Source organism: Schistocerca gregaria, chromosome 2, assembly GCF_023897955.1.
Source record: "Schistocerca gregaria isolate iqSchGreg1 chromosome 2, iqSchGreg1.2, whole genome shotgun sequence".
Lineage (NCBI taxonomy): Eukaryota > Metazoa > Arthropoda > Insecta > Orthoptera > Acrididae > Schistocerca > Schistocerca gregaria.
This window is the reverse complement of record NC_064921.1, coordinates 211,530,771-211,555,461: the sequence shown is the minus strand read 5'-3', so window position 1 is coordinate 211,555,461 and position 24,691 is coordinate 211,530,771. Positions and strand designations below refer to the sequence as shown.

At 41.0% G+C, this 24,691-nt stretch overlaps 1 protein-coding gene across 1 annotated transcript in view; it reads right to left on the bottom strand.

Annotated features, from left to right (window-relative positions):
• Positions 1-24,691, bottom strand: part of LOC126335702 (Down syndrome cell adhesion molecule-like protein Dscam2) — a 1,471,118-nt gene that overhangs the window by 912,588 nt on the left and 533,839 nt on the right. Inside the window, exon 5 of the mRNA XM_049999160.1 lies at positions 23,403-23,607. Coding sequence (XP_049855117.1) covers positions 23,403-23,607 — 205 coding nt within the window. The remainder of the gene's footprint in view (positions 1-23,402; positions 23,608-24,691) is intronic.

Sequence of the window (24,691 nt, the reverse complement as noted above, 5' to 3'; positions counted from 1 at the left end):
GGTAGATGCGAGAACTTTAAAGCGCCTCTCAAATGACCCAGTTTGGGTCTCGCTCAATCGTCCTACCTCTTGACCTGGTATCTGGCTGCAGAATTCTGACTCTACAGCCGGTCATTACTCGAGAATTAATATATATATATATATATATATATATATATATATATATATATATATATATATTGCTAATGCTGATATTGATCTGGTACACTAATTCTTTTGCCCACCGTGGTACACAAAATGGAGAAAACAGGGCAGTTAAGGCTTATCCGGATACGTTCCCTGGTCCTACGACGCTTAACGTTGTGATTTGTGTGCAGAGCAATTTACGCTGTACGTTTTACTGTAGTTTTATTCGTTCACAGCAGCAAGCGCTCATATTTCGCGAGGTTATTTACTTTTTAGAGAAGGCAGCTAATATCTACATCTGGATAACAGGATTCCGCTCAGTTATTCAGGGATGCGCGCTGTCATTCGACAATACCAGAAAAATCATAAAACCTCGAGGAATTTCATTCTAGAGATATCAAAAGCGTAGTTTGCAACAAGTTACGGGAGAAGTTGGGCAACAAGCAGAGTGCTTCCAGAAACGGCGTTCCTAATTTTGACAATAACTCTTTTTGCGATGTATGCATGAAAAAATTACTGGAACAGCGAACAACAAACAGAGAGAAGCAGTTTTGGCGAAGTATTCCTCTACAGCTACGTGTTCGAGAGACTATTTTTCAACAGCAAGCTTCTTTTAATACCGCTGTCTAGTTGCGGTTAAATTGTCAATTTTTGTCTTTTAGTGGCAGTCGCAAATACGGCGTTACTGTTTGATATGCAGGCTTCATCACCGGTTTCGAAAGTGATCAGAGGTAAACCGGCTACAAATTTTGGTGACGCACCTAATGAATTTCCAGTCGTCGGATTAAGTGAGACGAATAATTTTTATTACTGTTTCGTAGCACTTCCAGACATCTTGTAAAGATAAGCACGTTGTGAAACACCATGAGTCATAATTGTATTGACAGCTTTTCCATATAGAAAATTTCGGTAGTTTTCCTAATTATTATTCTTGGCTAAAATCTCGAAGTTGTATGTTAAATTCCAACTTTCAATATTCAGTTTTAGTCGTTCTATATTTCAATTATTCCTCGTACTAGTTACCGCAGTATTTCTTAAAAATGATTGTATATTCAATATCGACTACAAACACGTGTTACCTTTGGAGTTTGGTGTGTGAGATTTACGGAATGCATGATTTGCATTTCAAGACGAACGGGCCACTGAAATTTCTGCCCGTTCACAAAAGACGCTGGGACCTTCTTTTTGAGCAATTACTCTTTTATCTTTTGTGGTGAAGACAAGACTTGATTCGGTGCCGAATGCCTCCCATCTTAGGGTTGCTGTTCGGTAAAATGGTTTCATGTAATTCGGTTGTGCGCAGACAATGCACTTCTGCAATACAGTTTTATTAATCAGGCGTACTTGCATTTCATGGTTAACATCGCATTGATTCAATCTGCGAAACTGCTACGATTCTCGCTAGTGGATTTGTATCAAGCGTGTTGTGAGGGCATTAGTTACGAGGCTTGGTAGAGAAACTGTCTTTCAGTTAATCCGAAGGATAGTACAGTTAATTTAGTCGCTCTTTCCGTCAGTGAAACTTTATAAATAGTTTGCGCCTTTTGTGGGATTCATTTTATACCATGATTACGTACTATCATTTAACGTGCAACGTTGTTGTAGTGCATTAACAGGAAGTGTATTACTTTCTTAACTTGGCCTTCTGTAGTCTCTTATATGAAGAGGGAAATAAATAGGGTTTCTCATTCCAATATTCCTGGTTACTTGTTCGTTATTTACCTTCTGACGCGTTAAAGTAACTTGAACTCGACTGCCATTTTACGATCACACAGTGTAAAACACAAACCTTACCTTCAGTAATTTATGCATTTCACAATTTTCGTAAGCTGATTCACATCAAAGCTAGCAACCACTGTTATGTTACACGTCCCGTTTTTTCCATGATTTCCAGCAGGCAAGGTAAGTCGTGAGACTTTTGCACTTTTTTTTCTACAGAATAGTACACGAATAAGCTATAATCGTACTAGCTCAATATTAATATGACCACAAACTTATTTCATTTAGTTAGCTCAGGGTAAAGTTAATTTTGCAACATTGGGTCTTCCCGAATTGGGCCGTTTTATAAGAGCGTTCAGAGGCGTACTGGAGGGATTTTTATACAGCTCTCCAGGGTAAACGCGGATCCTTATTCTTATCTGGGGACATTCGACTGTTTGTAAATAAATACACTGTATTACACTTTAGCTAAAATTCAAAACTTCTACAGGATGTTCCAAAATGATTTTAACAACTTTGATCCCGTATATATCAGATATGGGAAATACGTAGAAAGATGCGTTTTTGCGGCATAATGTTCACACACATCGAGGTGCTTCATTCCGGAACCCCTCTGCTGCTACGGTCGCAGGTTCGAATCCTGCCTCGGGCATGGATGTGTGTGATGTCCTTAGGTTCGTCAGGTTTCAGTAGTTGTAAGCCTAGGGGACTGATGACCTCAGATGTTAAGCCCCATAGTGCGTACAGCCATTTGAACCATTTGAACCAATCAGTTCGTGCGGACGCCAATTACACCTCTTTCTTTGGCCGGGACTCTGCAGGAACTGTGAGCTCGCATTAGTGCAGCAAAAGCACACGTTAACGGGGACAACGGTATACCGCTTAGATACCCCGTGTGGCGCACGCTTAAGGTGATCGTCGGCGCCACTCCCTTTTTTCCGTGACAATCACTTTTTCTAGCTCACTCCGATTTTTTTAAAAAGTAATTCGTGACAGCTTTTGGTTTCTGATTTAACAATTATGAAACGATTTATCCTAGATCAGGTATTCAGTTCATCTGTTTCTGTAACGTGGTACTGAAATGGTATATTCCCAAATAAGACTGTATGGAGCGGGGACAAAAGGCATTTTGTTATAAAATCTACGAAAGGAATGTAACTGACTAGAGTAAATTATGATGAAACTTGAGTTGAATACTTTCGTATGCTCTTGAAGAATACAGACATACTGAAGGAAATTTGCAGCACTGATAAATACTGTATGTGTGCTCACACTACTCCATCTTTGAAGATCCTAATAAAATACAGATCAATCTATTTTTGTAGCAAATTAAAGTGATAGTTTGCAATTAATTTCCGCTTTTAATGAAACTATTTTTTCAATGGCAAGATTTTTTACTGTGTCCCGAATTTGCGTCTAGGAAATACTGTAACCTGAACACAATGAACTGTTGAGGCTGCTGCTAGAGTCTTGGGCGTATATGAACATTATGCCATAACCGCACGTTCCTGCCTGTCCCAATTTATTAAATATGTGTGAACAAAATGATACATATCGTTTTGAAACACACTGTAATTTCCACACTTATACATTGAGACAATGAGAAACCGCCGAACACTGGCGACCGCATGCACCGCGACGCCGTCCCGCCTACCCGACAAGTGAATATTTTAAATGTAACTTTGACTTCTAACGACTGAGCTGTATTAAAGCTGACTTAATTTATGTTTATATTCCTTACTGCAAATGAGTACTACGCTTGAACGTGAACGTGTCTATGATGCGCTTTTACAAATACTTCTTGCTCTCTGATGATCGGTAGGAGGTGCGACCCCGCTGGAATTGTCAGCACTGAAGCACAAATGAGGGAACATTCCCCCTCTCGTGTCCCCACTGGCGGCGGCACATCGTAGTCATCGGCCATCTTATCCCCTGCAGAGTTTGTGTGTGCGCGCAAATATAATCCGATTTGACCCAGATGTCGGGGTTACCGAAGTTTTTGTCAGGGGTCGGCAATGTAACTGATGGCAGGCCTGCCACAGCGATACGTCAGCTTAATTAGCTATGGCACCTGGAATAACTCAGTTCTACATAATACATAAATCAGTTCTAAATGGTGAAAAGGAAAATTACACTATTCACTACATAAATAAACGAACGTGCATGATGCTTATTTTAAATCTGGTATACCTTCTGGGATATGTCTTCATCTATCCCTGGGAGACGGGCTACGCTCTGGCTGTATAATGTTGCACTGCTTGAGTGGAACTAATGAAACTATTTCCCGTTGGTCTCACTCTGGAGAGTGGTTTCAGTCGAAAGAATAAACACACTACTGGCCATTAAAATTGCTACACCACGAAGGTGACGTGCTACAGACGCGAAATTTAACCGACAGGAAGAAGGTGCTGCGATATGCAAACAATTAGCTTTTCAGAGCATTCACACAAGGTTGGCGCCGGTCGCGTCACCTACAAACTGTTGACATGAGGGAGAGTTTTGATCATTTTTTTCACGTTCTGTATCTTGATGCTACAACAACTCCGCTACCATAGATCTGTACAGTAAAAACTGTTCGCTCTCAATTGGCATGTTCCGCAGTAACGTAATGCCTTTTTTTGATATTACGCCACCACATCTAAAGGAATTAATGTCTACGTACTGTGTGTGCTCCTGTATTTCCGTACGGCCGTCAGTCTGAGATTCAAATGAGTAATTAGCCAACATTTACGTAATTGCCTGTAGGAAACGTCTATAGATCACCGTGTGGCTTTCCGATGGCCGGCTGTTAATCTTGCAAGTGAATTCACTCCGAGTCTGGCTCGTGTCTCTTTCCTGTCCCCCCTCCTCTCCACCCGACCCTTTCTCTCTCTCTCCCTCTCTCTCTCTCACACTCTCTCTCTCTCTCTCTCTTTCTTTGTCTCTCTTTTCCGTTCTATCTTTTTCTGGCACAATTAATTTCCATATAAGGGGTGGCCTGAGGCTTTAAAACCAATTAAGTGAACACACATTTCTGACAACATTTCTGAAAATGAGACCAAAAAAAACAGTGCATTATAAAACCAACATTATTAGCCTGCGATACACTCGACCACTCTTGCCTGCAGAGGTGTGGCTGCTTTACGTCACTTTCTCTAAGATAAGAAACAAAGTACGCAGTCGTCAAACAACAATTCTGTTCTGTTAGACCAAGATAGCGCAATTCTTAGCACAATGGACCAGCGTTCGGGAGGGCCACGGCTCAAATCCCGGTCCAGCCATCCGGATTCATAAATTCTTTACTTCCTGCACATCTCTCGAGACAAACGCGGAATCGTTAGTTTGAAAGGACAGGGACGATGTCCCTAAGTTCACTAACTTTAGTTGTAGGCTCTGTCTCTAATGACGTCACCGTTGGCGGAACCATAAACTCTAATCTTCCTTAGTTTGTACTTAACAGTTTTCCTTATTACTTGTGATCTTGTCTCTGGACAGAGACAGAAAGAAATTAATGTACCACTAAAAGGTATGATTACTGATTGGCGACTCCATGTCGTGTTGTGTGCACCGCGACCAAGTAGTGGATAGAACTGGAAGGAAAAATCAGCATTGGCCGTATTTTGTTGTTTAATTCTCAGCAAAATCGATTTTCAGTAACTTAGTGACCATCCTGAGTGCTGTAATATACAAGTAAAATTGGTAGGCACTGGTATCAAGCTATAACCACAAACGTAGAGCGATCACATAGAGTTTATCAGATAGAGTATATGTGATCGCTCTACGTTTGTGGTTATAGCTTGATACCAGTGCCTACCAATTTTAATTGTATATTACAGCACTGAGGATGGTCACTAAGTGACCGAAAATCGATTTTGCTGACAATTAAACAACAAAATACGGCCAATGATGATTTTTCCTTCCAATTCTAGGAATGATTACACGTGCAAGCACCTGAAACGTCAACAGTAGTCTATGTAAAACAGTAATATTTAATTATTTATCGGCTTCTGTGGCTTCCATGCCAGCCAATACTACTTGGTCGTGGAACGAGTTAGTACATAGTTTACAAAACACCAGTTGCAGCATTCATAAACGAAAGAATTGTGGGAGAGTACTCGCACAAATAAAACATTTCGGAGAAAACTTAGTATCAGCTGACAGCAATTCCTGCAAAGAATACAGGCAAAGTGCCACATCGAAACCTTTCAACTTGTATTGGAATTCTTTGTGTTTATCTATCAGTTTCTCAGTTCAGCTGGAAGCCTGTCGGAAAAAATTCTTCAACACTGCCAACATTTCGGTGCAGTATTTAAGGACGTTTAAACGAAGCGCATATAGTTTCTTCCGTCTTGTGTTCGCTGAATGAATGTTGAAGTTTCTTCTGAATAAGTCACTATTGTCAACCTTCTCTGAACTAGGAAAAATCTTTGTGAGTAAAGAGATGTGTCCCGTGTTGTACCATACGAGATAATAACGTAGAAGTAAGAAAAGTAATCAGTCCTTAGTGTTTCAGTGTCAGAGATAGTGGACACAATTCACACAACAAGGATAGCAGCGCTCGGTCACTGCACAGATTCTTGAATGTAAGACCTCCAGCAAAGTGTTGTATTATCCTCAGTCCCAAAAAATTAAACTTGTCGACTGCACCGTCTGTCTAAACAGCTTGGGGCAGTGAAGATTACCTTTTACAAGCATTTTGTGCCTGAATTGTGTGCTGTGCGTTATGTTGCAATTAAAATTTTGTCTATTCTCTGAAAGTTAAGTGCTGAAGTTACTGATTACGCTATTAGCTGTAGCATGTATATTCTGTATTACAGGTGCGGGCCTACTTGACAGGTGTGAAAACGAAATCATAACAGTTTATTGAACGAATATAAGTTTTGCGAGGTTTTATGCCCGACTCTAGAGTCCATTCATTGCAACTGTGGAGGTCTGTAGTATTCCTGCTACTATTATTTGGCCGGCTGCTATCTGATTTAAATATTAACACTTTGGTTAATATGTTTCTGTGTCTGCGCGCTGCAGTTATTAAATCATAGACATGTGTGGTGGCTAAACGGCCCTGATAACCACTATAGTGCGACAAGCTAACAAAGTGACTTAAGACGCCTGCGCCTTGCTGGGTACACATTACGAAATACGTGAGTAAAAGATCATCCCCTTAGTTACATTAACTTTATTGAATGAAATCAGCATTTTCGTTTTTGCCTTATTCGACTGTACACTTGTTTTCTAGTGAATCCTCTCAAAAGATGCATAAAATTCAACTTTGAACTAATTAATCTATCGAATCTGGTCAGTTTTCTGTTAATATAACGATTACAAAATGACAAACCTAGCTGTTTCACCTGCATATAAGTAAATCTTCCCTTTAGAATAGGACGACCTACTTCTGGATTATAACTGTGATAAACTACTACGAGCGCTACAAGTTTTCCAAGATCCCATTCATCTCGCGGAAGTGTAATTCTTTGCAGGTAGTAAGGCCAGACCTCTAAGGAAGACAAAGAATAATTTAAGATGAGCCACATTTGCCTTTTCTCTCTCACGATGAACTATCCTTTAATGCCAGTTGGCTAAACTGGCCAATCCTTCGCAACAGTAGGGCCGCCTCCTTTAATTAACATACACTGCAAAGTAGGAGGCTTTACATAGGCACATTATGCTGAATTAGTAGCACGATAAGAAGAGTCCCACTATGTGCCTGAGGGAAACTGTGCTTTACAGGTATGCGAAAGATCGTGTTCGCTACGCCGTTATGGCAAAGATGTAAATCCTATCAAAGCGCATTTGATAATATGGCGGAGAAAGAGAAGTCTTCGTATGATAAAAAGCGATAACCGTAATGTCCAAGAATAGTCATACATACTCACTAGACATAGCCGAGATCTTAAATTTATTACAAAGTGGAGTTGGTTTATATTGCAGGAACAGATATTTGTGACTCGTCTATGCCATTCGTTTATCTTAAGTTCTGCACAAGTAGGAACTGGAAGAACAAAAACTATCTGCAATTTTTCTCATTCTTCATTTAACGACCACGGACACCCATTTCTGCGAGTATCTCTACCTCAGCATTACTTGTCATGGTAAATCCACAGTGAAAGGGTGACATCAATTCATAGCTTTGTGCTGCTAATGGAGAGTAGAAAATTTCTTGATCTTTCAAATTGGACTTTCAATGACCATGTCGATAAATAATGCCATTTACATGCATTGGGCATTTCGGATGCCTGTCTCTACGAGATATCTTTTATGTTTCATCTTCAAACGAGTTCGAATTTGTAAGTAATGCAGTACGCAGAGAGGACTGTTTAAGTGAACAGATTTTTTTTCTACTAAAATCAACAGGACAAAGTGTTAACATCTATCAGAATAATGAAACCACGTTGTAACAATATAACAGATAGATTTACCGATAGTTATTCGATAGTGACACATTTCTGTGACAGATTGTCTGCTGTGAAAGCGTGGCAAGCCTTCATTATCAATCGTTATCTGAAAAAAAATCTGTACCTCAAGAGTCGCGGCAGTAGAACACAAACAAATAGATGGAGAGGTGAATATTGAAAAAGGTTTGTATATCAGCATATCCACTATTACGTGATTTTTCTGTTGCAACTCGTTTTGAAATAGCTCCTTCTTCTGCTGAAAGGCACCTCTTAAAGTGCTGTAAACTCGTATTTGTAATTACAATGTAACATATGCTTCGCGGGGCTCCAGTATGCGGGTGATCTAAGGAAATAAGACATACAGAAGTAAAAACGTTTATAATAATTGGCTTCGGAAAATCTAAGTTGCCATCATCACTTCTGTAAAGCATGTGGATCAAAAATTACAAACATAGTCAGTTCATATCTAATAAGGGGAGTTACATATTTTCACAAATGGTTATATACAACATATATAACGGAAATAGAACTCAGTACACCTCCAACGTACAAATAACATATAATTTCAAGAAATTTTAACATTTTATTCATTGCGATCCAGCAACCGTTCGCTATTTAATTGTAGAACGTATATACAGCCACTTAGGTTACACAAAATTTTGTCCGTTGACCTTGGTTACCATTGCACTGGGGCAATTTTATCACAATAAAAAGTTACCTGGAATACACGTAACCACACTATGGTTTAAAATCTTCGACGGGAGCACTTTTGCTCAGACGTTTTAAACCATGATGTGATTACATGTATTCCATGTAACTTCTTATTCTGCTGAAGGTTGCCCTAGCGCAATCGAAACTGTGGTCCATTGACAAAATTTTGTGCAACCGAAGAGGCTGCATATACGTCCTGTAATGGCATAATATCAAGTCGTAATACGTCATTTCAGGAACATAAAGAAACAGATACATCGACACATCAACAACAACAAAGATTTGCATAAAACATCTTGCTTGTTACACCGACTGCACAAGCTCATATTCACACAACAAACGAAATAAGACTGAAGATCACAACTCAGAGGTAACGAAGTTACGAACTGCCAGCAGGTGGCACTGCAGAAGTCCACACAGACAATTACATTAGTAATACGTGGAGCTCGAGCACCATATTACGTTAGCACTAGACTTGGTTATCGTACTATGTATCTTTGTTACAGTGTTGTGTATAGTTCATCTTTTTTTATTTTATGTCAACTGAACACTGTAATGCTTTACATATTACCAGTTATTTCACGTTACTAGTATCCATCTTTGTGGCATGTCTCTGAATACATTTAATACGTAGACCATGAGTGAGGAGGATCGTTTACGTTTGATTTGCAATGTTGTTGCTGTCTTCAGTCCTGAGACTGGTTTGATGCAGCTCTCCATGATACTCTATCCTGTGCAAGCTTCTGCATCTAACAGTACCTACTGCAACTTACATCCTTCTGAATCTGCTTAGTGTATTCATCTCTTGGCCTCCCTGTACGATTTTTACCCTCCACGCTGCCCGCCAATACTAAACTGATGATCCCTTGATGCCTCAGAACATGTCCTGCCAATCGATCCCTTCTTCTAGTCAAGTTGTGCCACAAACTCCTCTTCTCCGCAATTCTATTCAATACCTCCTCATTAGTTATGTGATCTACCCCTCTAATCATCAGCATTCTTCTGTAGCACCACATTTCGAAAGCTTCTATTCTCTTCTTGTCCAAACTATTTATCATCCATGTTTCACTTCCGTATATGGCTACACTCCATACAAATACTTTCAGAAAAGACTTCGTGACACTTAAATCTATACTCGATATTAACAAATTTCTCTTCTTCAGAAACGCTTTCCTTGCCATTGTCAGTCTGATTTGCAATATCTGTATACAATTTAATAGTAGTTGGTTTTATATTATACATGAACCTCTATATCGCAAATTGGTTATATACACTTATGCAGAATGTATTTCTGGTTTTATACATGACGTTTATTACACCAAAGGTAGACATCGAGCACCATTTTGCGATAGCACCGGCACTTCGTGTCATGCTATGTACCTCTTGTTACAATATTATGTGTTCCCTGTGCGAATATCTCTATGCATGTATTCGAACATAGGCCTTGAGCTACTCTTATCGTTTATGGTCGTTTGGTAATATTTGTATATAATTTGATCGCAGTTACTTTGGTATTATACTTATATCACTATCACATAAGTTACTTTTAGACACTTGTTCATCACTTAGTTTTTGGCCTCATACTAGATTCCAGATCCACCAAATTTACACCACGAGCACCATGTTACTTCACCCCCAAACTTTGTGTTGTACTTTCGTTGGTCAATAATACTGTGACTCATTCATTGTATTTTAAGAATACAATATTTGACTTGTTCCCTTGTATTAGCTACATTCATTAGGCATGTACTTCTTTTAATGTTTCTGTATTCGTGTGATTCAATGGCGATATAGGTTCTACGCTGTACATGTTTTATAACTGTTTTGACGCAACATTTTAGAACTTCTGGTATACAATACATTTTTATATTTTTAAAATAATTTCAATTATGAGAATTAAAGAAATGGTGAAAGGAAAACAATTATAAAAGGAGTTTTGTAATTCCGATATAATCTGTGTTTGATTACTACTGTAAGGCCATATATAAGAAAATAAAAATATATATAGTGCAATGTTTTCGTACTCGTTGCATGATACTTTTCCTTATACGTTATGAGCTATCATGGTATTTTTGTATGTTTACTACTACAGTGGCACCTGCTAGTAGTTCGTAATATCTTTGCATTTGGCTTTTGATCCTCAGCCCTCTTTAAACTGTTGTGTAAGTATGAGCTTGCTCAGTTGGTGCAACATGCTTGATATTTTATGTAAATGCTGTTTTATTATTGATTTTGTCAATTGCGCGTGATAATGCAGCTAAAACATTGCGAAACCGGTCGTGCCTGTAAATGTGGGACTAAAGCTAACTTATCTATCCAGAATGATATATCCAGGTTATGGCTGCCCAGACCTCTAAGTCGGCTGTGATAATAATATAGTCTTCGAAAATAGTAGAAATATTTTTGAAGTGTTCTGTATTTATACAGAGGAAGCTTGTAAGCTAGTTGGCCACCTCGAGTATGGCACAACATTGTCCAGCAAGCAACATATATTTTATGTCCATTGTAATCATTGGCACATCGATTATTCCACTGCAGTTGTAGAGTCTGTCAGATAATGACGCAATGTTGAATCTTATTGTTGCAGTATACAGTGTTATTTAATAACTGCGTTTGGTAGTACAAAAATGGGTTTCAGAGAATATATAAAGGCTGTGTAGCAAAATTTAAAAAGAGATATTTGTTTATGTGAAGCCGTAAAAGGAGCAACTTAGCATCATTTTCGAAAGAGGAGCAGATACGATCAGAATTCGGTATAAGAGTATGCTATGACCATTAGGCCTTTCTGAAGGTTAATAAAAATCATTTACAGTAAAAGGCGGCTTTCAGTCACCTGTTAATTATCAGGCACCGTTCTAAGCTTTTTTCATAATGGACTAGATGAAATATAATGATGTTTATTTCAGAAGAATACATACGCTTGATAACTGAATAACAATAACTCCACTCAACTAGCTTCAACGATTTAATATCGGACAACTTTTTTAACATATTATTCTCCCGGACAAAACTTACATCTCCATAGACGTCTGCAGAGATCAAGATTAATCTTCGGGCTACCAGAAAAGTGGGAGGGGGACGCAGAATACTTTATGGACCCCATTTGAAAATATTGTAGATTATAACTTCACGATTTAAAATTCTGAAAAAAGTACTTATATTTGTCGAGTAACACTTTTATCAGACTCCATGTATATTTTAAGATTTCTTATTTAAACTGAACCCAAAAATTTAAGTGTAAGTACTAGGTGTCACTTTCCATAATATACGTTCCTCTGTATTTACAGGTTCGGGACCTCAACTACAAATCTACATCGGATTAAAAAGTATGTGTAAAGTGAAATTCAACCAAAAAGAACTAAATTTGTCTCTTGTTAAAAAAATTTTGTGGTGGTCATAAACTACCCTCACCTTCACGAAACGTTACTGATACAGCATTGATATTGCTAAGAATATGGTGAAAAGGTATTATCAGATTCTGGATACTACGTACACGGCAGCACTTGTTTAAAAAGTATGTTGTTAATGTAAGTCAACAACAGTTAATAATTATGTTTTTTTTAACATTTTTGCCGTGAGGATAAATTGTTGTCCCTCCTGTCTCCCCCACCCCCCACCCTCATGGTAATGAGCGTTATGGGAAATGTATAGATATTACTGGCGGACACAGCAGAGTATTTGAGCGCAGCTGAATAGCAATATTGCCAGGTTCCGATTAGAGCCCCAGTGCGACACACAGTTTTAATCCACAAGTATGCTCCAAAACCGCACGCACTCCGTTGTAGTGCGAAGTAGTCATTCAGGAAGATATCCCTAGGTTGAGGCTCAGCCACTTTTCCGGGGCATTCTTTCTGGATAGAATGCTGCTGTAGAGAGATATACTTGAGAGTTTCTATAAATTTTGAAATGTAACAGAGAGACGCCGGCTTAATAGAAGCTAAGAGGACGTATCTTGAATATTATTCAGATAGCTCAGTCGGTAATAACATTCCCCACGAACGGCAAGGATGATCGTTCGGTACGTAACTTGATGCGAGAAAAAATCAAAAACTTTAACACTTTAACGAAACCAGCTGCAACCTTTTATTTTGGTACTTTGTCACGTATTCACTACTTTTATTACGGTGTGCACAAGACTGATTTCCCTTTTGCACTCCGTCACCACCATAAAAATACGGAAGCCTAACGAAAAAATCGTTTGGTTGACTGAATTCCAGTTTTTTGTCAGCATATGCACACCGCTGCCATGCGTGACAGCATCGTACTCAGCATCGGTCTACATTTTTCACAACTGTCGATAGCACTTCGCGGACCTGTTACTGTCGGCAGTCAGTGATCCATTCTGCTCTCTGCAACTTAACTTCCAATTAACTTCGATCGTTACAGTCGATTAAAAACAACCATTGCCTCTTCCTTTGATATTGCACTTTGATGTGAAGGATTCATATGAAAGTCGGGCCTCTTTTCGGTGGATTTCCATTTTGGAATACAGGCCGTCTCCTTAACGAGCACTACGTTACTTTTTAATTTATAAAAGTTAGAGTTCACCTCAAGAAACACTCGCCTGCAGCATGTAACTTTAAGCTCGTCAGTCGAAGCCATCTAACATGGAATTGAAATACATCTCACTGCTTCCAATCGGAAATATGAATTTCATTTCTGGTCGATATTTATGAGATTTACTATGACAACAGACAGTTCGTAGGATTTTAAATTTAATTCAGTTTAATTCATTTGTTTTACGACAAAATAGCCTCGGAGTACGAGACAGGAGAGCATCGAATTTTTATTTCAAGTGGCTTGGGATAAGGTGTGTTGGGTAGATTAGTAGCTTATGAATAGTGTTTTTCGCTTAGTTATTTCAGTAACACAAGTTTATATGCCTATTAGCTCCGTAGAAGACGAAGATATTCAGAGAGTTTATGATGAGATAAATGAAATAATTTGTATCCACAAGGGTAACGAACAATTACGATCGGGATTCCAGTTCTATAGTAGGAAAAGGAAGAGGAGAAAAATTAGTAGGAGAACATGGACTCGGAAAAACGATTGAAAGTAGAAAGCAACTAGTGGTATTTTCCGCAGAGTAAAGTTTAATCATTGATAGAAGAAACATTAAAAAATATTGTACGTATGTAAGAGATCTGCAGTAACGGAAGTTTTCCAACGGATAATGAATTTGGAATAAAATTTCATAGATTAAACAATTTCAAGGGGCGGATGTAGGTTCTGACCAAAGTTTTTGGTTATGTAATGCAGATTAAAACAATAAAATGAAGAGAAGTATGATATTACCGACATGGAAATAGATAAATGGAAGAAACAAATATTTGTTGATAATTGCAAATGAAACATAAGGCATCGACTGAAACGGCGAACTAGTGCAATAGACTACCTGTGGGTAGCTTTGGGAGATGAAGTTGTGAAGACAGCAGTGGGTCAAATAGCTAAAAGATACAAGTACCAGTAGAAAAGAAATGAAGGATGGAATGTGGAATGGATGTATAGAGTAGTATATGCACGTAACTAACTTCAAAGCAGTTTCGTAGTTAGGGAAGAGGATGTAAATAAAGATACGATAAGGAATATAAGAGAAAAGAAGTGGGCGGAGCATTGATAGACCTGTATCGAGACAAGGCAAATTATATAAGGTAGGTGGAACACTCGCAGGCTTCAGAAAGAAATTAAGAAGTCGAATTAGGCAGGTATTGAGAGGTCTGAATATTACGATTTCTTTAGTTTAAAAATTCATGCTATTAAAGACAGACGGGAGATATTTACGGAGAAACGGAAGAACTTATATGAACCAACCACAGGAATCTTTGCTTCGCTTTCTGAGGGAAATACAGGAACACGAGTCAGTACCGATCCTACTACGTATCACAGAAGATAGATTGAGGAAAGTAAACGACACATTAACAGTTTTTGTAGGTTTAGAGAAAGTTTTCATAATGTTGGCTGATACACCCTCTTCTGAAAGTAGCAGGAATAAAATACATCTTGATGATTAACCAGAATGCAACCATAAGAGTAGAATATCAAAAAGTGACAATAGCAGATAAGAGAATGACATCTGCAGCCCATCCTCGATATTATTCAATCTGTGCATTGAGCAAGCGGTTAAGAAAGGTATTCTTAATGGGAATTACGTTCAAGGAGCAGAAATAAGAAGTGTGCCGATACCGTTGTAACTGTATGAGGACTTAGTTTTCTGTGGCCACATTTTTGATTTAACATTTCCCAGTTTCTCGGTGCGGACTCCGGGCAGTGACGTCAGAGAAAATCGTCGAATGATCAAGTATATAATAATATATGGCAGTGACAGGTAGAGACTTGGAAGATTAGTAAAGCAAAGGATAGTGTCTAGCAAAGTCGAAAGATCAATATCAAGTATAACAAGGGTAATGGAATGTACTCGAATTAATTGAATTACACAGTGCTGCGGGAATAAGATTAGAACATGTTGTACTAACGACGGTACTAGGTCAAAATTTATCGAATTCCTTCAATGATTACTAGTTTCAGCATATTTACGAACCATCTTCAGATAGATAAAACTGTTACTTAATTCAACGTGTACGAGCCAGCAGGCAATACACGTCGCCATAATCTGGTGTACTGACCAAGTTGTTATATATATATGCTGGGTTGTGATAACATGATTACGGTGACACACAACATTTACATGAGAACTTGCTTTAGTGTCCACGTAACTACGAGAGCGATTCACCTCAAAATATTATGACGATGTGTAATGCCTGAAGGCTGATACACACTTTAGTAAGTTATAATTTTATTGATCTGAGGATGGCTCCTCAGTGAGCTGAAACTTGTAACAACAAATCATTTTATAGATCCTGGCCTAGGACATTCATCCACACATTTTAACATAACACATCGCCTTTCTTTCTATCTGACAACGTCAAATAACAAGAAAAATAGTTTAAGAGGGCCGAAGTAAAAGAGATATAAAATTCAGACCGGAAATATAAAATAAAGCCTTTTTGAAAAAGAGAAATTGATTAAGTTAATACAGCTGTGTTATGAAATATATTACGAAAGTATTTTGATGGAGTGTAGCTTTATATGGCAGTGAAATGTAGATCATAAAAACACAGAGAAGAGGAGTACAGACTCTTTTGAGAAGTGGTGATACTGTAGCTTCGGTGGATCGATCGAGTGAGTAATCAAATGACACTGATTCGAGTTGGAGAAAACAGAGATTTATGACAAAAATAGGGATATGACTCATCCTGAGCCATCCATAAATCATTAATTTGATGATGGATGAAAATGTGGGGGTAAAAATTGTGGAGACAGAAAGAGGCTTCACTAAAAGTAAGTGGGTTAAAACTGATGTAGACTGCAGTAGTTGCTCAGAGAAGAAGAAACTTCAATGACAATTCACTAGCGTGCAGAGCTGTATCTGGGGGCCTTCGGAGCTGTGACAACAACAACAATGTTCTAAGAGGTCTGAAAAGTATAATAGTTTCCAAATTAAGCTTGTTTACTATCGTGACTAGTGCTTATGAACAGACTTCTATTACAATTACAAAGTAATTAAAATTACATATGAAATCTGAATCTGATCCTATGATGTAACAACATAATTATGTGGACACATAACTTCAACACCTACAGAAAAATTGAAAGTTTTCATTAAATGAAACACTTCGGTCAGTAATTTGTTACTAGCACTACAAACCACGTATGGTACATTCCAAAATTAACATCATATACAGCAATGGAATCGTTTCATAACACATTACTGCTCACGTTCGCATACTGAAATTACACTTCATCATTTTAAGAGGTTTTAGACTGAAGATCCAGTGTTGTTATTGCACTACTTATACGAAAATTATCTTACATAATTTACAAAAATTATAAACAAAACATTGTAGTGTTAATTTCTATAATGAGAGTGAATCTCGGAATATACGCAACAGTTTGTGAGACTTGCAACACGACGAACAAGACCTGATTACATAGAAATTTAATCCACAGATAAGGAAATCACAAAGGACTAGATTTACGTAACTACATACAATTTGTCCTTGAGAATTTAGAACGGTGTGAAGCCACCACTTCAGTCCACCACACCCCAGAAAAGATGCCGGTGAATACACTAAAACGCGGTTTGTAGGCAAAACCCCAGGGCATAGACATTCGTAGGAGGACCAAAGGGAACTAGGATCCAAGCGGCCATATCCCAGATACCTTCGACAGCCTCGACGTCAGGGGAACGTGCAGGCCAGGGAAGCAGTGACACCCGTTATATATTGCCACATATGGAAAGGCATTGTCCTGCTGAAATGTAGCATGTGGGGCTAACTGCAGGAGGGACACTCCCTCGGAATCTAAAATCTCTGTTTGTTTATATTTACCTTAAGTACATGGGAGAGAAGATAACACAGAGCACCAAGCAACTACCTACGGCGTTTGTCTGGTCAACAACGCAGTCTGTCCAATTGTGTCCACCACGGTAGCGTCTATCATACTCGCGACCGTCACTGCTGAAGCAGGACTCTTCCAGAAACAGAGCATTTTACCAGCAGCAAGCCAGTGACGGCGTTCAAGTGCCCATTCCAGTCTGAGGTGTTGGCGGTTCTGCTCGACGGAAACCTACGCAGTGCCATGCGTGGTACCAATACAGCCTACAGCAGGCAGCGTTATACCACACAGATTTCTTCACACACACAACAATGGTCCAACATCGGACCTACATCACACTGTGGACAAGGTTGTGAAGAACCTCAGATATCAACAATAAATAAAGGAAGGTAGTTCCGTAATTTCCTTTTTAATATACTAATTACGTTAGATTTACTGAAACTTTATGGACTAATTTTACTGGATTGACCACGCTGAAAAAAGCAAGAAGCGCTTCCTCAGCTTGATAGCTTGATAGTTATAATGCAGTTACAAATTTAGTTAAAACACGTAAGATAGCAGCTAATGAGAACGAACCATTGCCGAGTTCGAAAGTGGTTACGACACTAAAAGCTCCTCCCCATCACAAAGTGGAAAAGTTGGAATGCGGTAACTTCGTCAAAATGTCCCGTTTACCTCGCAATGTGGGTGCCAACTGATTGCCTGTACAATCGTCCTTCACAGGGCTCGGGGGCAGATATATACAAATTGGAAAGATGGTAACATGGAGACTTAGCCTGTCTCATTTTCTCAAACATAGATAATACAATTGCTAGCAAATGTTGCCTCACTACCGCCGGCTACCTATGCTTTGTACACAGGGGGTCTCCGTGAAGACGAGTTGTCGTTTATAGGACATAGGAGATGGACCATTAGAGCGACAAGCGTATTGCGTCTATTGATCTCTGTTTTGTATGGATGTGGTTAGAAAGTGGTGGTGAGATGAAGATATCAAGAGTTTGTCTGCCCCCTGAACTACATTTGACGGAATATCAGTACCGCCAACCGCGCCGCTGTTATTCGTGATTCATCGCCGCCTAGACTGCATCACTGCCAAACAGCACGTCACGCCAATCCTTAACAAATCGTAGCAAAGCCAGGTAAATAATGTACGTCGGGAATTCATTTCTCCAAGATTCTCATCCTTGCGACGTCTTCTTGCTCCATCGAACCTTTGTCTACGCCTCGGCCTTCGATGTTATTCTCACAGTGCCTTAAAAATGTGATTTTTAAGTCATTAGCTGACTAGGGTCAGAAGCAATGATTGTCCCGCTCACTTCTTTACTTGCAATAGGAACAGATCTTATTCTCAATTGTTAATTGAAATTTCTGTTAACGATTCTCAAGAGTATGCTTTCTATATACACTACTGGCCATTACAATAGCTACACCAAGAAGTAATGCAGATGATAAACGGCTATTCATTGGACAAATATATTATACTAGACATGTGATTACATTATCACGCAATTTGGGTGCATATATGCTGAGAAATCAGTACCCAGAACAACCATCTCTGGCCGTAATAACGGCAATGATACGCTTGGGCATTGAGTCAAATAGAGCTTGAATGGCGTGTGCAGGTGTAGCTATCCATGCAGCTTCAACACGATACCACAGTTCATCAAGAGTAGTGACTGGCGTATTGTGACTTGCCAGTTGCTCGGCCACCATCGACCAGACGCTTTCAGTTGGTGAGAGATCTGGAGAATATGTTGGCCAGGGCAGCAGTCGAACATTTTCTGTATCCAGAAAGACCGGTACGGGACCTACATTTCGTCGTGCATTATCCTGCTGAAATGTAGAGTTTCGCAGGGATCGAGCGAAGGGTAGAGCCACGGGTCGTAACACATCTGAAATGTAACGTTCACTGTTCAAAGTGCCGTCAAAGTGAACAATAGGTGACCGAGAAGTGTAACCAATGGCACCCCATACCATCACGCCGGGTGATACGCCAGTATGGAGATGACGAATACACGCTTCCAGTGTGCGTTCACCGTGATGTCGCCAAACACGGATGTGACCATCATCATGCTGTAAACAGAACCTGGATTCATCCGAAAAAATGACGCTTTGCCATTCGTGCACACAGCTTCGTCGTTGAGTATACAATCGCAGGCGCTCCTGTCTGTGATGCAGCGTCAAGCGTAACCGCAGACATGGTCTCCGAGCTGATAGTCCATGCTACTGAAAACGTCATCGAACTGTTTGCGCAGATGGTTGTGCGTGTAGATGTCTTGGGAAAATCACGAAAGGCTTAAGGGGGGGGTAGGACGTCAGACGGGCCGACTTGGAGCAGGAGAGGCACCACAGTACCTTTTAATTTGCACTGTCTATACTTTTACAAATAAATTCATAAAACTTTCTCAGCATGACCGGGAAGGATTCAGGATTCACACTCATAGCAGTGAAATTTCAAAAACACGAAAAAATTATATTTTTAAATGTGAAATTTCATGACTTTCTCACTTACTGTTGGCTGCATTTGTTGCCATAGGTACACTTTTCTTCATAAGTAAGAGAGATTCTTCGATGAATGTTGCACAGTTTACAAACCACAGTTTACAAACCATACTTACATGTGTATAAAACTGTAGAATCTATTTAGTCTATGGAAAAATGAATGGGCTGTTACGTTTTAATCTTCGTGTTTAGAGAAAACTCGAATTTTATAGTTAATTATCTCAATTTTTTCCACAGTTTTTAACAGATTTGGGAAATTCTAGAGTTGCATACACCTGTAAATATGGTGTGTATGCAATGCAAAATTCATCGAAGAATCTCTCTTGATTATGAAGAAAAGTGTACCTACAGCAACAAATGCAGCCAATAGCAAGTGTAAAAATGATGAAATTTCACTTGTAAAAAAAATTGTTTTGTTATGTTTTTGAACTTCCTCTGCTATGAGTGTGAATCCTGAATCCTTCCTGGTCATGCTGACAAAGTTTTATGAATTTATTTGCAAAAGTATAGACAGTGCAAATTAAAATGTCGTGTGGTGCCTCTCCTGCTCCAAGTCGGCCCATTTCACATCCTACCCTCCTTAAGCAATGTCCAGGTCGACGGACTTGTCGGATGCAGACATCCGGATAAGGCAGCAGCCATCCGACGCTGTGATAACATTGCGGGACCTACTTCTGTTTATTGGTTCCCCTCAGGCTTGACTGTACAAACATCGTACTCTTTACGAACTGCAGTGACGCGGTGCTGCGGTGCTCGGTTCCGTAACACTGGACTAAAGTGCGCCTCATTAACGACGGCAGCCGAGTTTAGGTTCGTTCTGCACATCTGACGTCACAAAACAGAGTCAGCCAATGAACGGAGAACGACGTTGCCAGAGTTCGACTGCAGTGCAGAGCACGGACGAGTGTCTTCAGTATTAGAAACATTCAGTCATAAATAAAGTAATTGAACAAAACCAACGTCTTGATAGAAGACTTTCTAGAAAAGAATGTTTGGATAAAGCATTCTTCATACCAATTGCGCCATATTCTATTAATTGGTTCCAATGGCTCTGAGCACTATGGATCTCAACTGCTGTGGTCATTAGTCCCCTAGAACTTAGAACTACTTAAACCTAACTAACCTAAGGACATCACACACATCCATGCCCGAAGCAGGATTCGAACCTGCGACCGTAGCAGTCGCACGGTTGCGGACTGCGCGCCTAGAACCGCGAGACCACCGCGGCCGGCATTCTATTAATTAATTAAACCAAACAAGCAATAAGCCTCCTAATTCAGGCGACCGCAAGGAAATTCATTCTCACTAACGGCTTTTCCGCAGTAAAGAACAGCGGTAATTGTTTATTTCCTGATGTACTTCGACGAAACGTGAGTAGTTCAGTCATTCCAACAGTGTTTGTTGGTATTTTGCGTGATGCTTTAAAATATTCATGGAAGTGTGTTGAATAGTGATCTGTGTTAGCGTAATTGTTAAGGTGTTTCGCTGCAAGGCAGAGGTTTCTGTGTTCAAACCTCATTCAGTGCTTAACATTTTCTTAGTTTAAAAACAATACCGAAGTGTCTTACTTCAAGAATTTTATTCGTTTGAATGTAATTTCTTGAAATTTCTAGTGGCAACTAAAATCGACCACATGGAAAGTATACGCTGTGCACTTTGGCCTCCGCAAGCTCTTGAAAAATTTCGTGCAATGGTTTACTACATTTAATACTGCACAATTACTGCGTTGAACATCGAAACAAAGTCAAGTCATTTATGGGGGGAAGGCAGCAATCAAGATGTGTAAAAATTAAATTTTTGGGTCAAATAGTTATTGTAAATTCGAATGATAAGTGTGTCAAAGCAGTCGGAATACCACGTGCCTGCACATGCGAGCAGTGCAGTGATAACAAAATCGCGCAGAGCGCGGAATGCGGGGAGCACGTCTCTGTAGCAGCGAAATGGTTAATGCGGCCGTGGTGGCTTTACTTCCTAAACTGCGCGCTCCCCCCCTAAACATAAGTTTGCGAACTATACTATACTATGGCGCTGCTTCTCTTGGCGCGTGCAACTGGCAACGCAGCAGTCTCCCGCGTCTGGGCGGGCATGCGCGAGCCGCCAAGATAAAAGAACAGAACTACACTCCTGGAAATGGAAAAAAAAACACATTGACACCGGTGTGTCAGACCCACCATACTTGCTCCGGACACTGCGAGAGGGCTGTACAAGCAATGATCACACGCACGGCACAGCGGACACACCAGGAACCACGGTGTTGGCCGTCGAATGGCGCTAGCTGCGCAGCATTTGTGCACCGCCGCCGTCAGTGTCAGCCAGTTTGCCGTGGCATACGGAGCTCCATCGCAGTCTTTAACACTGGTAGCATGCCGCGACAGCGTGGACGTGAACCGTATGTGCAGTTGACGGACTTTGAGCGAGGGCGTATAGTGGGCATGCGGGAGGCCGGGTGTACGTACCGCCGAATTGCTCAACACGTGGGGCGTGAGGTCTCCACAGTACATCGATGTTGTCGCCAGTGGTCGGCGGAAGGTGCACGTGCCCGTCGACCTGGGACCGGACCGCAGCGACGCACGGATGCACGCCAAGACCGTAGGATCCTACGCAGTGCCGTAGGGAACCGCACCGCCACTTCCCAGCAAATTAGGGACACTGTTGCTCCTGGGGTATCGGCGAGGACCATTCGCAACCGTCTCCATGAAGCTGGGCTACGGTCCCGCACACCGTTAGGATGTCTACCGCTCACGCCCCAACATCGTGCAGCCCACCACCAGTGGTGTCGCGACAGGCGTGTATGGAGGGACGAATGGAGACGTGTCGTTTTCAGCGATGAGAGTCGCTTCTGCCTTGGTGCCAATGATGGTCGTATGCGTGTTTGGCGCCGTACAGGTGAGCGCCACAATCAGGACTGCATACGAACGAGGCACACAGGGCCAACACCCGGCATCATGGTGTGGGGAGCGATCTCCTACACTGGCCGTACACCTCTGGTGATCGTAGAGGGGACAGTGAATACTGCACGGTACATCCAAACCGTCATCGAACCCATCGTTCTACCATTCCTAGACCGGCAAGGGAACTTGCTGTTCCAACAGGACAATGCACGTCCGCATGTATCCCGTGCCACCCAACGTGCTCTAGAAGGTGTAAATCAACCACCCTGGCCAGCAAGATCTCCGGTTCTGTCCCCCATTGAGCATGTTTGGGACTGGATGAAGCGTCGTCTCACGCGGTCTGCACGTCCAGCACGAACGCTGGTCCAACTGAGGCGCCAGGTGGAAATGGCATGGCAAGCCGTTCCACAGGACTACATCCAGCATCTCCACGATCGTCTCCATGGGGGAATAGCAGCCTGCATTGCTTCGAAAGGTGGATATACACTGTACTAGCGCTGACATTGTACATGCTCTGTTGCCTGTGTCTATGTGCCTGTGGTTCTGTCAGTGTGATCATGTATCTGACCCCAAGAATGTGTCAATAAAGTTTCCCCTTCCTGGGACAATGAATTTACGGTGTTCTTATTTACATTTGCAGGAGTGTATATACCACGCTGTACACAGGGTGTTGAGTGTTGCTCCCTACCTGCGCGGACGGTGACGGCGCGGCTGACCACGGAGCCGACGACGTTGGTGGCGGCGCAGCGGTAGGCGGCGGCGTGCACCTCCGGCCGGAAGAGGCGGCCGGGGAAGGGCGGCAGCTGCAGCCAGCCGCCGGGTAGCGCCGCGCGCAGACCAGCCACCGACACGGGCGACAGCTCCGAGCCGGACGCAGACTGCCAGCGCAGCGTCTGCAACCACGTCTCTGTCTGCATCTGCTTCTACATCTACACCACTATCTCTCCCTGATTCTACACTGAGGCGCCAAAGAAACTAGTATAGGCATGCGTATTCAAATATGGAGATATTGTAAGTAGGCAGTTTAGGTTTTTTTATTGGTAACGCCACGTAACGCTCTATATGAAAATCACTGGGTGTGCTGTGTGCAGTCTGCAGCTGATTTGCATTGTTGTTCGCTATTGTTGTGTTGGGCAGCTGGATGTTAGCAGCACCCAGCGTTGCGCAGTTGGAGGTGAGCAGCCAGCAGTGGTGGATGTGGGGAAGTGAGATGGCGGATTTTTGAGAGCGGATGATCTGGACGTGTGTCCATCAGAAACAGTACATTTGTAAGAATGGATGTCATGAACTGCTATATATATTATGACTTTTGAACACTATTAAGGTAAATACATTGTTTGTTCTCTATCAAAATCTTTCATTTGCTAACTATGCCTATCAGTAGTTAGTGCCTTCAGTAGATTGAATCTTTTATTTATCTGGCAGTAGTGGCGCTCGCTGTATTGCAGTAGTTCGAGTAACGAAGATTTTGTGAGGTAAGTCATTTGTGAAAGGTATACGTTAATGTTAGTCAGGGTCACTCTTTTGTAGGGATTTTTGAAAGTCAGATTGCGTTACGCTAAAAATATTGTGTGTCAGATTAGTGTTCATCAGCATAGGTAAAGAGCGAAATGTCTGAGTAATTCCAGTTCTGCTCAGCTGTTTGAAAATCAAATAACGTAAGGGATCTACAAGCACGTTAAATTCACAAATTTTTCTAAGGGGACGTTTCAATATGTAAACAGGCAGAATAAGGCGCTGCGGTCGGCAACGCCTGTATAACACAAAAAAGTGTCCGTCGCATCTGTTACATCTGTCACTGCTGCTGCAATAGCAGATTATCAACATTGAAGTGAGTTTGAACGTGGCGTCATAGTCGTCGCACTAGCGATGGGACACAGCATCGCCGAGGTAGTGATGAAGTGGGGATTTTTCCTTAGGATCCTTCCACGAGCGTGCCGTGAGTGTCTGGAATCTGGCAAAACATCAAATCTGCGA